The sequence below is a fragment of the Argentina silus genome (genome assembly GCF_951799395.1).
Source record: "Argentina silus genome assembly, contig: scaffold_448, whole genome shotgun sequence".
NCBI lineage: Eukaryota > Metazoa > Chordata > Actinopteri > Argentiniformes > Argentinidae > Argentina > Argentina silus.
The window spans coordinates 1-12,500 of NW_028152351.1; the positions used below are offsets into that span (position 1 = coordinate 1).

The following is a 12,500-nucleotide window of genomic DNA, read 5'->3' on the forward strand; positions in this document are numbered from 1 at the left end:
AACAACACTCTGATTGGCTACAAAATTAACTGACTAACATCACTGATGCATTTTTGGTGAATAAAGTCACCCTTGGCCCTCTAGGATGTTGACAGCTTGGGTTGACATACGGTGACACCAGGTTATCATCAAGGACTTCGTGTGGGAAAGAAATTTGTTGTGTTTTTTGTGGTTTTGTCAGGACATTGAAAGAAGTGAAAGGCTATTTGTTATTGACACTGGGGATACCTGCCTAGATCGGCCTACTGTACCTGTTACTAGGAGACAAACACCTGTGTAGCAGCACCCCCTGCTGGTGGTTGGGAGAGCTGCACCTGGATGTTGCTGTTGTGTTGTAGCAGGAGAGAGACGTTGACACACGAGGGTACGGTTGTTTCCTAGACTACCATCTACCATGTTTCATGAGCACCATGAAACTTGAGCAAATGCTTCTGTCAGCAACTGTTAAAACATTATTCAAAAGAAGAGCAGCACAGAAGAGCAATAATAGTACATTCAATACAATTATGGACCTTTCTGGTGCCAGTCCTCAGGAATGGAAACATATGCTATTTCAAATGATTTATTTGCTGTGCTGTCTTTACCAAGTGTACCCATGGTACCCATGCTGTCTTTACCAAGTGTACCCATGGTACCCATGCTGTCTTTACCAAGTGTACCCATGGTACCCATGCTGTCTTTACCAAGTGTACCCATGGTACCCATGCTGTCTTTACCAAGTGTACCCATGGTAAAGACAGCACAGCAAATAAATCATTTAAATAGCATGTTCTTCTATTATGGATAGTGGTAAGAGTCTTTGATATCTAGGAGTTTCCTACAAGCAGAAGCAATGATAGCTAGCCTAGCCTGCATCTCATCATTTGGGGGCTGTACGTCAAATGATTGCTAATAAGCTAAAAAACATCAGCCAAAATGTTGCCATATATGCAGTATGGCTTCAATATATGATAGTGTCCTGCAATATTGTGTGGATTTCATACACACAGGGACACAGCTGGTGACATGGACGCAGTCCTGTATAACACACACACACACACACACACACACACACACACACACATATTGTGGAGATAACACAGTTGAAGGAGGGAGCTGGCTAAGATTTCTCTCTCTCACACACACACACACACACACACACACACACACACACACACACACGCTAAATGGTTAATGGCTGAAAACATGTCTGTCCCTTGTGACACGCACAAGGTCCTGACCTCCGTCCATCCCTTCACCCCTCATCAATGGCCCTTTATGTCGGAGTGAGAGAGAACAAGCTTGTCCAAATCAGCTGCTACACCATCACAAGACCCCAAAGCTTCTCCTCGCAGACGACTGGGTCACCCAGGCCGATCGCTAGCTCTGATCAGTCATCCCATTAGCCTCCAGCTAGTCCTCGTCAAAGCGTCTTCTCATAGTTCTGGTCCGGGGGTAATTCCCATCATAAGTAAGCATTGTTTGCCTGAAGGCTAACAGGCTAACAGGCTAACAGTGCTACTTGCAGTGGCCAACATTTGATTTGACGACTGTGTTCAGTGTCTCACGAGAGCTTACAGAAGGGCTCCTGGCTTGACCTTTGACCCTTACATTTGATTTGACGTTCAGTGTCTCACAAGAGCTTACAGAAGGGGTCCTGGCTTGACCTTTGACCCTTACAGGACCTCAATGTGACCAGAGAGGAATATGAGTGAGACACAATAGACTAAGAGAGCAGTACTAGAATCTCTCTCTCTCTCCCCTCCTCCCCCGCCCCCCATCCCCTCCCCTCTCTCCCCTCCTCCCCCATCCCCTCCCCTCCCCTCCCCTCCCTCTCTCTCCCCTCCTCCCCCGCCCCCCATCCCCTCCCCTCCCCTCCCCTCCTCCCCCGCCCCCCATCCCCTCCCTCTCTCTCTCTCCCCTCCTCCCCCGCCCATCCCCTCCCCTCTCTCTCTCTCCCCTCCTCCCCCGCCCCCCATCCCCTCCCCTCCCCTCTCTCCCCTCCTCCCCCGCCCCCCATCCCCTCCCCTCTCTCCCCTCCTCCCCCGCCCCCCATCCCCTCCCCTCTCTCTCTCTCTCTCCCCTCCTCCCCCGCCCCCCATCCCCTCCCCTCTCTCCCCTCCTCCCCCGCCCCCCATCCCCTCCCCTCTCTCTCTCTCCCCTCCTCCCCCGCCCCCCATCCCCTCCCCTCTCTCTCTCTCCCCTCCTCCCCCGCCCCCCATCCCCTCCCCTCTCTCCACAGGAATGTCCTCCTACTCCACTGACCTCTTACACCCAAGACAGTCAAACACACACACACACACACACGCACACGCCCGCGCACACACACAGCTGAACTCAAAGACCTTTCATAATGCAACACAAGGAGAAGCAACAAGCTTGAAGTAGCACTCACAATTTACAACTCTGTTCCTTTCTGTCACAGTGTCACCCTGCATGACCACATGTCACAGTGTCACCCTGCATGACCACATGTTAGTGTCACCCTGCATGACCACATGTTAGTGTCACCCTGCATGACCACATGTTAGTGTCACCCTGCATGACCTCATGTTAGTGTGGGGTCCCAAACAAAAGGTATTCAGTCCAAGTCAGCTATCAGAGCGCCACCCTCTAATGTGGCTACGCTCCGTTTCCTCAAAGGCTGCTTGTTCCCGAAAACAAGTCCATCTTATTCCATTCACATTTAGCCTATTTAAAGGTCTCCATTCTAAAGGTCAATTACACAATATTAAACAGCACAGGAAGCAATTCCCATGCCTTCAAGAGGCTCTCCTATGACTAACACGCAATATGAATTGCTTCCTGGCGTCAGCAGAGGTCACCAGTTTGTAAGGAGAGGGTCAGTGACTTGGGAAACGGGGTCATGTATGTGTTGCCCAGCTGTACTCTGGGCTAGGGCTAGGGTTAGGGTCGGGGTCAAGAGTTTCTCTAATTGTCTCGTCTAAGGAGGTCGACACCTTCCTTACTTCATTACCTGGTCCATCACGTTGCAGGCACCAAACGCTACAGCAACATGGTATCAGCTAGTTATACCTTGAGGTGAGATACACACACACACACGCAGACAGAGACGCACAGAGACACGCGCACACACACACACACTGATTTCAGCACGTCTGTGTGCTTGTGCTTCTCTCCTTCCCCTGACACCTCCTGTCTGTCAGTACTGTGTGTTATACAGCACCTGAGAGCTACAAGCGTGTGTGTGTGTGTGTGTGTCTGTGTGTCTGTGTGTGTGTGTGTGTGTGTGTGTGTGTCTGTGTGTGTCTGTGGACCCTGGCTTGGTTCTGCTGTACGCTTCACTGCCGGCAGCCAAGAGAAACTAGAGCAAGGTCAAGCAACAGGAAACACAAAGGAGGGAGGGAGGGAGGGGGGGGGAGAGAGAGAAAGAGAGAGAGAGAGGAAGAGAGAGAGAGAGGAAGAGAGAGTCAGAGAGAGAGAGAGAGAGACAGAGAGAGAGAGAGAGAGACAGAGAGAGAGAGAATTAATGAAGTACATACATGAAATCATTTCCTGTTGAAGAGCCACAGCAGTAAAACAGAAACCTCTACTTAGCCACCGTTGCTTTTGCTAACGCAGAGGACGCTTAGCGACTATTAGCGTAGCGATGCTAACAGTCAGACACACACCATTCAATCCCCACAACCTGGTGTTGCACACACTCATCATGACACCAACTACGACTGTGTAATGACTGTGTTATAACTGTGTTATAGGACACCTGTGCCATGAAAAGGCCCTTGTTACTCGACAATGTTGTCAGTGTGTTCATCCCCAGGGCCCAAGGCTTACACTGAAAGGAAAAGGGGCTAACAGGACTCCTCGTCCCTGCAGGCAAATAACACCCATCCACACACACACACACACACACACACACACACACACCAAGAGACACACAAACACACAGTGACTCCAACACTGAGTTCACCACATCGTGATGACTGATCTCAAATCATCTAATTCTGAAAATCATCATCCGAGTGTTGAAATCAGTGGCTGAAATCAGGGGTTGAAGCAGGACAAAATGGATGACTGAAAGGATCAGTCTGAGCCGCCAAGGATCCGTAGTTCAGTCGCGGTGACTGAAAACACGTTTACCCACAGTCCAAATCAAACCTGCAGATGACCTCAGCAGCCCCGCAGTTCAGCAGGCTGGCTTCCCTCCCAGCGGACTGGAGGTCAAAGGTGATTCCCCACTTGTTTTCCCTGCTAGTGTGTGCTCATACTAGCATGTGTGTGTGTGTGTGTGTGTGTGTGTGTGTGTGTGTGTGTGTCAGACTGTTGTTTTCCCTGCTCGCGTTTACAGGAAATCAGGAAGCCATTTGGCCCAGTTATAGCTGCAGTTCACCCCCTATAAACCCCTCCTCCTCCTCTGTGTGTGTGTGTCTCTCTCTCTCCCTCCCTCCCTTCATTTCACAGTTCACCCCCTATAAACCCCTCCTCCTCCTCTGTGTGTGTGTGTCTCTCTCTCTCCCTCCCTCCCTTCATTTCACAGTTCACCCCCTATAAACCCCTCCTCCTCCGTGTGTGTGTGTGTCTCTCCCTCCCTCCCTCCCTCCCTTCATTTCACAGTTCACCCCCTCTAAACCCCTCCTCCTCTGTGTGTGTGTGTCTCTCTCTCCCTCCCTCCCTCCCTTCATTTCACAGTTCACCCCCTATAAACCCCTCCTCTGTGTGTGTGTCTCTCTCTCTCTCTCTCTCTCTCCCTCCCTCCCTTCATTTCACAGTTCACCCCCTCTAAACCCCTCCTCCTCTGTGTGTCTCTCTCTCTCTCTCCCTCCCTCCCTTCATTTCACAGTTCACCCCCTCTAAACCCCTCCTCCTCCGTGTGTGTGTGTGTGTCTCTCTCTCCCTCCATCCCTTCGTTTCTCCACACAGGGGATTGAGCAGGGGCTGTAATCCAACCCAAATGTGGCAGACGACAAGGCCTGCTCCTCTCTAACCCTCCCTCTCCCTCCCTCCCTCCCTCCCTCTCCGTCATGCGTATTCTCTCTCTAATGATATCTGTAAACATGTCACACTGTCTCCATGTCTGGGTCCCTCTTCAGCCTGAGAAGTAGAGGACAATTAACTGATGAGTAAAGCCAGGATGAGCAGTATGACCATGACACACACACACACACACACACACACACTCCTCTCTGGGATGAGCATCTCCTCGATAGCTTCTTTTGAAAGGATTCTTGTGGGAGAGATTTCACCAGGGTAGAGCTGAGTGACGCTGAGTGTTTCAGCCCATTGGGAGGCTGTTAGCGCCAGGCTTTGCACATGTGGCAGTGATGAAACGCCCATCAACAGCAGTCAACAAGGTGCCTGCCTGTAGCCTAGCCTAGCAGAGCCCGTATAGCCTAGCCTAGACATGGTCTGCCTGTAGCTTAGCCTAGCCTTAGCAACCATGGCCTGCCTGTATCCTAGCCTAGCCGAGCCGAGCCAGGGCCTGCCTGTAACCTAGCCTAGCAGAGCCATGGCCTGCCTGTAACCTAGCCTAGCAGAGCCAGGGCCTGCCTGTAGCCTAGCCTAGCCTAGCAGAGCCATGGCCTGCCTGTAACCTAGCCTAGCAGAGCCAGGGCCTGCCTGTAGCCTAGCCTAGCCTAGCAGAGCCAGGGCCTGCCTGTAACCTAGCCTAGCAGAGCCAGGGCCTGCCTGTAGCCTAGCCTAGCCTAGCAGAGCCAGGGCCTGCCTGTAACCTAGCCTAGCAGAGCCATGGCCTGCCTGTAGCCTAGCCTAGCCTAGCAGAGCCAGGGCCTGCCTGTAGCCTAGCAGAGCCCTTACAGCCCTGCAGACCAGAGGGAGGGCGCCCTGGCAGGCGGCACACAGTAAAATATCAAAATTGAAGGGTTTCTATTTTTACGCGGCCCGTTCATGGACTCCAGATTTGGAATGTCACACCTACCAGCTGCTTCCGCCCGGCTGGAGCTAAACTCAGCAGCGAAGCCTGCAGCACAACTGCCTTGTTTTTCAACTCAGTCGTATTTGTCATTACATGGGATACTGGGTTTTCTACGTAACGAAATGCTTGGGGCAAGCTAACTAACGTCTTCAACAATACCACAATCGATCAACAACAGCCAGCAATGTTAACGCAATAAAAAATATTATTACCAATAAAATAAGGTGTTATGAGCTCCACTCACAATAACGGACGGAAACTGTCCAGTTAAACTGTAACATTCAAGTTTGACCCCCAGTGTCGCCTCAGAGAAAGACGACCCAAACAGTTTCAGACAATTAGTACTATTATTTTTAAATATGTTTTTAGGGCATTTCTGCTTTATTGGGATAGAGACAGTAGAGATTGACAGGAAGGATGGGAGAGAGAGAGGAGGGATGACATGCAAGATAGGTCGAGGGTCGGAATCGAACCAGGAACCTTGCGATTACGTGGTAAGCACATTAGTGTGCTACGCCATTAAGCGTCCCGCCCTCAGACAAATCTGATGTTCTTCATGGATGTACGTTTTAGAGGAGAGAGAGTTACCTTGGTAACACTTCAAGGTCAGGGGGGGGGGGGGGGGGGGGGGTCATGTGGTTTGCTAAATCTGACATCATCACATCAATAACTCCACCATGGTCTTCTCTCAGCAGGAGACAGGCCTGAGCCAAGACCACTGGGAAACTTGTAATGAGAGAGAGAAGGAAAGAGAGAGAGAAGGGGTGATGGGAGGGAGGGAGAGAGAGAGAGAGAGAGAGACAGAAAGCCCCAGCAACGTAAATATGACATCATTGGTATTCTAGTATTCTGATGACCTCATTCATGCACTTGAGGCTGAAATAGTTGAGGTAGAAATGGTCACATCATCTGAGGCGGTTGAGGGGAAAAAGCTCATTTTAAACAAAAATAACACATCATTACAAATCCCTCACTGGATGGCCGGCGAGTTTTGGTTTGCTTTTCATCATGAGTCACGGTTTTTGGTACACGGCTTCTCACCACAGGGATGAGTCAGTCTTAACACTACTTTTACTCAGAAAACCCAAAATATGAGACACAGAAAAAACGAATCTGTTTCTTCCTGGATCCCAGTGCTTTATATAAACCCGTGTCAACACACCACATTTCAAACATTAGTCACAGCTTAGTCAGGCTAGCATTAGTCAGGCTAGGCCGGGATGAGGAAAGACCCATCTACGGTACACTGCAAGACATTATACTGACCCTAACCCTGACCCTAACCCTGACCCTAACCCTGACCCTGACCCTAACCGTAACCCTAACCCAAACCCTAACCCTAACCCAAACCCTGACCCTAACCCAAACCCTGACCCTAACCCAAACCCTGACACTAACCCAAACCCTGACCCTAACCCTGACCCTGACCCTAAGGAAGAAATACACACGAGAGTTCGCTAACGACTATGGGATGCAACAGTCACTTGACCATCGCACCGAGACAAACTGTCGCCGCGAGACCAGATTCTGGCTTCCGGGACGACTTCAAAAGAAGTCTTAATACATACATGATATACACAGGACCAGTCAAACGTACATACATGATATACACAGGACCATATATATATATATACACAGGACCAGTCAGAGGTTTGGACACACCTTCTCATTCAATGGTTTTTCTTTATTTTTTTTATTATTTTCTACATTGTAGATTAATATTGAAGACATCAAAACTATGAAGGAACACATATGGAATTATGTAGTAAACAAAAAAGTGTTAAACAAACCAGAATATGTTTTATATTTTAGATTCTTCAAAGTAGCCACCTTTTGCTTTGATGACAGCTTTGCACACTCTTGGCAAGGTGTGTCCAGACCTTTGACTGGTACTGTACGTTACATCCTGTATCTCATTCAGTGGCGAGGGTGAATAAAGTCGCCCAAACTGTCAACATTCTTGAGTGCCACGGGTGACTTTATTCACCTGAAAATGCATCAATGATGATGCTTCATTTTGTAGCCAATCAAAGGGTTGTTGCTAGGTCTCTAGGGTTAGGGTTAGTACAGGGGGGTAGTGGGGGTGAAGAGGTCTTTAGGGTTAGGGTTAGTACAGGGGGGTAGTGGGAGTGAAGAGGTCTCTAGGGTTAGGGTTAGTACAGGGGGGTAGTGGGGGTGAAGAGGTCTCTAGGGTTAGGGTTAGTACAGGGGGGTAGTGGGGGTGAAGAGGTCTCTAGGGTTGGGGTTAGGGTTAGTACAGGGGGGTAGTGGGGGTGAAGAGGTCTCTAGGGTTAGGGTTAGTACAGGGGGGTAGTGGGGGTGAAGAGGTCTCTAGGGTTGGGGTTAGGGTTAGTACAGGGGGGTAGTGGGAGTGAAGAGGTCTTTAGGGTTAGGGTTAGTACAGGGGGGTAGTGGGGGTGAAGAGGTCTCTAGGGTTAGGGTTAGGGTTAGTACAGGGGGGTAGTGGGGGTGAAGAGGTCTCTAGGGTTAGGGTTAGTACAGGGGGGTAGTGGGAGTGAAGAGGTCTCTAGGGTTAGGGTTAGTACAGGGGGGTAGTGGGGATGAAGAGGTCTCTAGGGTTAGGGTTAGTACAGGGGGGTGGTGGGAGTGAAGAGGTCTTTAGGGTTAGGGTTAGTACAGGGGGGTGGTGAGGGTGAAGAGGTCTCTAGGGTTAGGGTTAGTACAGGGGGGTAGTGGGGGTGAAGAGGTCTCTAGGGTTAGGGTTAGTACAGGGGGGTAGTGGGGGTGAAGAGGTCTCTAGGGTTAGGGTTAGGGTTAGTACAGGGGGTGAAGAGGTAATTCGGAGGGACACTTAGAACACTTGGAACACTCTAGGTGGTGAGAGTTCCGGAATATTTTGGCAGTTGTGAGTTAAAAAGTTCCCTTTTCTGAGGGGAAAAACCGCAACGCTGAAAGAACCACGCAGTGTGTTAGGTTTCACCGTCGCTCTGCCTCATCTGAGGGATATCACGGTCCAGCGGTGCTCCACCGAGCCCGTTCTCTCCCCCTCTCCCCCTCCGTCCTGCTGGGTTTCTCATCACGACTGTGACCTATATACCCAGACATCCAGACAAGTAGCGCTCTGCACATCAGGAAACACGCTGCTTTTATGGGACTGGAGCTGAACTGCAGCTGCCTTGCAAAAGTCCAGACAGAAATGGACACGTCTGGACACCATAAAAGAAGGACTGCCACGTGATTTTCGCATTGACAATGAAGCAAAATATTCACTGTGAGTCTTTGAAACCATATCAGACAAGCTGCTTTTACTCCTATAGATCAAACAGCTCAAACCATCTCAGCTGCAAACAAATGAAACCACTCAACTTTAAGCAACACCGTTCTATAATATATATCTGCCATTTAGCTGACGCTTTCATCCAAAGCGACTTACATTGCAGTGAGTGCGTACATTTCAGTATAGATGGTCCCAGCAGGAATCAAACCCACAACCTGAGCCACAGTTGGTAGCCACCAGTCTGTGCTACGTTGTGGTTTTCTCTGAACAGACAGCAGTGTGTGTGAAATGTACAGACAGAGAGTTGAAATAGACTTGACTTACTCTCTGTGGGTCTGAAGATGGGGGTCTCTGCGACCGGGGGCTGGGTCCTCTCACTCCTAGTCTCCCCCAGGCTGGGCAGAGGGGCGCTGGGGGCCGGGGGTGCGTGGTGGTTCTCCACCACCCTGACCGGGGCTGCTCCCACCTCCGGCTGCCTGAACACGGGCATCTCTGGCCTCCTGGTGGGGGGGGGCACCTCCTGACCAGGAGAGGGGGACGGGGGGGCCTCGGCCCTCCTCTGAGCGGGGTCAGGGATCCGGGTGGTCGGCGGGGGGTTAGGGTTAGGCTGGGAGTCCACCCTCCGGGGGGGCGCGGGGGCCTCATGGGGGCGGGAAAGGGTGATCTCTGCCCGCCTGTGGACGGAGCTGGAGGAGGTCGCGCCAGAGGAGCCTTCGGGGGGGGCGGTGGTGGCCCGGCCGCCCAGTGCCTGGGCCTCGGGCCTCCGCAGGCCGAAGCGGGCGATGCCGGGGCTGGGAGAGCTGTCCACCTGCTTGGAGGACACCTCGATGGAGATCTCGGCTCGGCGGGAAGACGACATCGTGTCTGGGGCCCCCCCGCGGATCCCCCCCCCTCCTCCGGACAGCTCCAGGCGTCGCAGGCTGCTCTTGGGGGAGCGGGGGTTGGAGCACTCGGAGGCGGAGCGGGAGACGGAGTAGTCGGAGGCGGTGCGGGAGGTCATGTCGTGGTAGCTGCGTTGGCTGGAGGTGGAGGAGGTGGAGGAGCGGAGAGGGTTGGCCGTCCGGCGAGACAGGGGGGAGGGGTTGGTGGACGCGTCTGCCTCCTCGACCTCAAACGACCGCTTTAGAGCTGGAAGAGAGAGGCACCGCGGTGGTTAGTCGCTGGGGGGATGTTATCAGATACAGATTTAGTGGCGTTAATTAAATTGAGGAATTCATCCAACGAGTATGAAAGGGAATGGATGAATAACTGTAAAAAAGAAGGACAGAAGAGGTCATGCACATTATACAGCAGATTTTGTGCAGAGTACATTTCTTGGGATGAACAAATCTAGACACAGAGAATTAGGACAGTTTCTTTCATCATGAAAATGACTGAAGTCGCATTTCTGATGTCGATGCGTTTCGAATAAAGTTCTACATTTGAGTGCGTATGAGCAGAGCCACTACCACAAATAACGTTGAAATGAGGTATTAGGTGACAACAATCAAATATGATCAGTCACAGTGACAAACATTGACAGGTTGAGAGCCCGGTGTTTACCTGATTTGACACGCTTAACGTAGTTTCTTATCCCAGGCATCGCGATTCAATAATCACAAACTCTTCCGAGAACAAACGTGCACAAAACCTCCTGTCGCAACTACGAAAGCCACAAAACGCCACCTGTGTTGCTGATTAATCTTCGTCGGATTCTGCCGGAGTTTTCCGATTCAATGAGCTGTTATCCGCTGAATAAAAACGGCTAAATCGACTTTTTTTTTGTTATGTAATCTTGCAAAGTGCTCTTCCATAGACATGAATAGGTGCAGACTACAGGGCAGGAGTGAGTGTTAATAATCTGACTCTGACGGTATTTATACAGGTTAATCTCATTGACTTGTTTCAACAGCAGCAGGGGGAACAAAGGTTCAGACAAAACAACTTCCATACACAAACACAACATTGAACAAACTGTGGACACACATACAGGACAACAGTTACATATAGAAACACAAACGTCAGAACTAAAAACAGCTGTCCTAGTGACAGTTACACACATCTGGGATATTTGCATCGACCCAGTGTTTAAACTCCACCAAAGTGACTTGATCCTCAAGTTTTGGGGATGGGTTATGGTCATATCACATGACACTTTTAATAACAGCTCAATATGTGAACCATTGATGATAGGATGTCTCCCTCATTTAAACATCTAAAGTGTATACAACTGAAGGACCAGATCGTCCCAGCTCAGTCAAATACCACCACACACTCATTGTTTGCTTTTCCTGTGTGAAACATCCATGAAACTAAAATGAACCTCTCATCACTGCAGGCCGACACACACACTTACAAAGGCACAACCCAGCAGTTTCTGGCCAAGATTCCCTTTAAATTCCCCCATCAAAGCTATAACCAGAGTACTCTAATGCTATTTCAGTTGAGCGGCCATGCCAAACTGCTGCTCCAGATGCCCGTTCCTTCCAACCAGATGACAACCAGGGAACTCTGCCAGCAGGCCATTCCATTCCTCTATTAGCTAGTTAGCTAACGCTAACACTAACACTCACATCGCTGCAGTCTGAGGGCCCTCAGGCTCCTTGTTCCCAGTTGTTGTAGTTTTAGATTAGCCTCATTGCTACAATCTGCAGCTACAGGCTATGTGGTTGGTTCCCTGTCTGTCAGATATAAGGCTGGCTGACCTGTGGTCTCTCCCAGCCCTGGGGCCCTGGCCCTGGGAGCAGTCAGGTCTCTCCCAGCCCTGGGGCCCTGGCCCTGGGAGCAGTCAGGTCTGTCCCAGCCCTGGGGCCCTGGCCCTGGGAGCAGTCAGGTCTGTCCCAGCCCTGGGGCCCTGGCCCTGGGAGCAGTCAGGTCTCTCCCAGCCCTGGGGCCCTGGGAGCAGGCAGATCTGTCCCAAATCAACACCCCTGTGGGAGTCTGGCCCCACTGTGAGGACCACGAGCCAGGGACCCCCCTCTGGTACCCACTGTTTTCACACACTTGGTCCCTTTCAGCGCATTGGCTCCTCTTACTGAATAATTGGAATGCTGGCAGTGTGTGTGTGGGGGGGGGGGGGAGGGTGTGTGTATGTGTGTGTGTGTGTGTGCAGTTGGTGTCGGGTTCCTAGGGTGTTAAAGATGTGTAGGTAGAAACAGGACAGATACTTCATGGGGTGCGATGTCAGACTGTGGCTATAATATCATGTGAGCTGAAGTTGGCAACACTTACAGCAATATTTCAAGTTTACACAAGAGGTCCACAAGGAAAAGACCTAATAGACTTTTAACTCCTTCAGCGCCGAGGGTGAATAAAGTCGCCTAAACTGTCAACATTCTCGAGTGCCAAGGGTGACTTTATTCACCAAAAATGCATCAATGATGATGCTTAAATTTGTAGCCAATCAGAGTG

The 12,500-nt window shown here is 50.8% G+C and overlaps 1 protein-coding gene across 1 annotated transcript; it reads right to left on the bottom strand.

Annotated features, from left to right (window-relative positions):
- Window positions 1–9,434: 9,434 nt before the first annotated feature.
- On the bottom strand, window positions 9,435–10,692 carry LOC310824888 (uncharacterized protein; the record flags this gene model as incomplete). Its single annotated transcript, XM_083698146.1, has 2 exons — window positions 9,435–10,238; window positions 10,653–10,692. Coding segments are annotated over 2 exons (844 nt in total), but the record flags the coding sequence as incomplete, so codon positions are not given.
- Window positions 10,693–12,500: the final 1,808 nt, after the last annotated feature.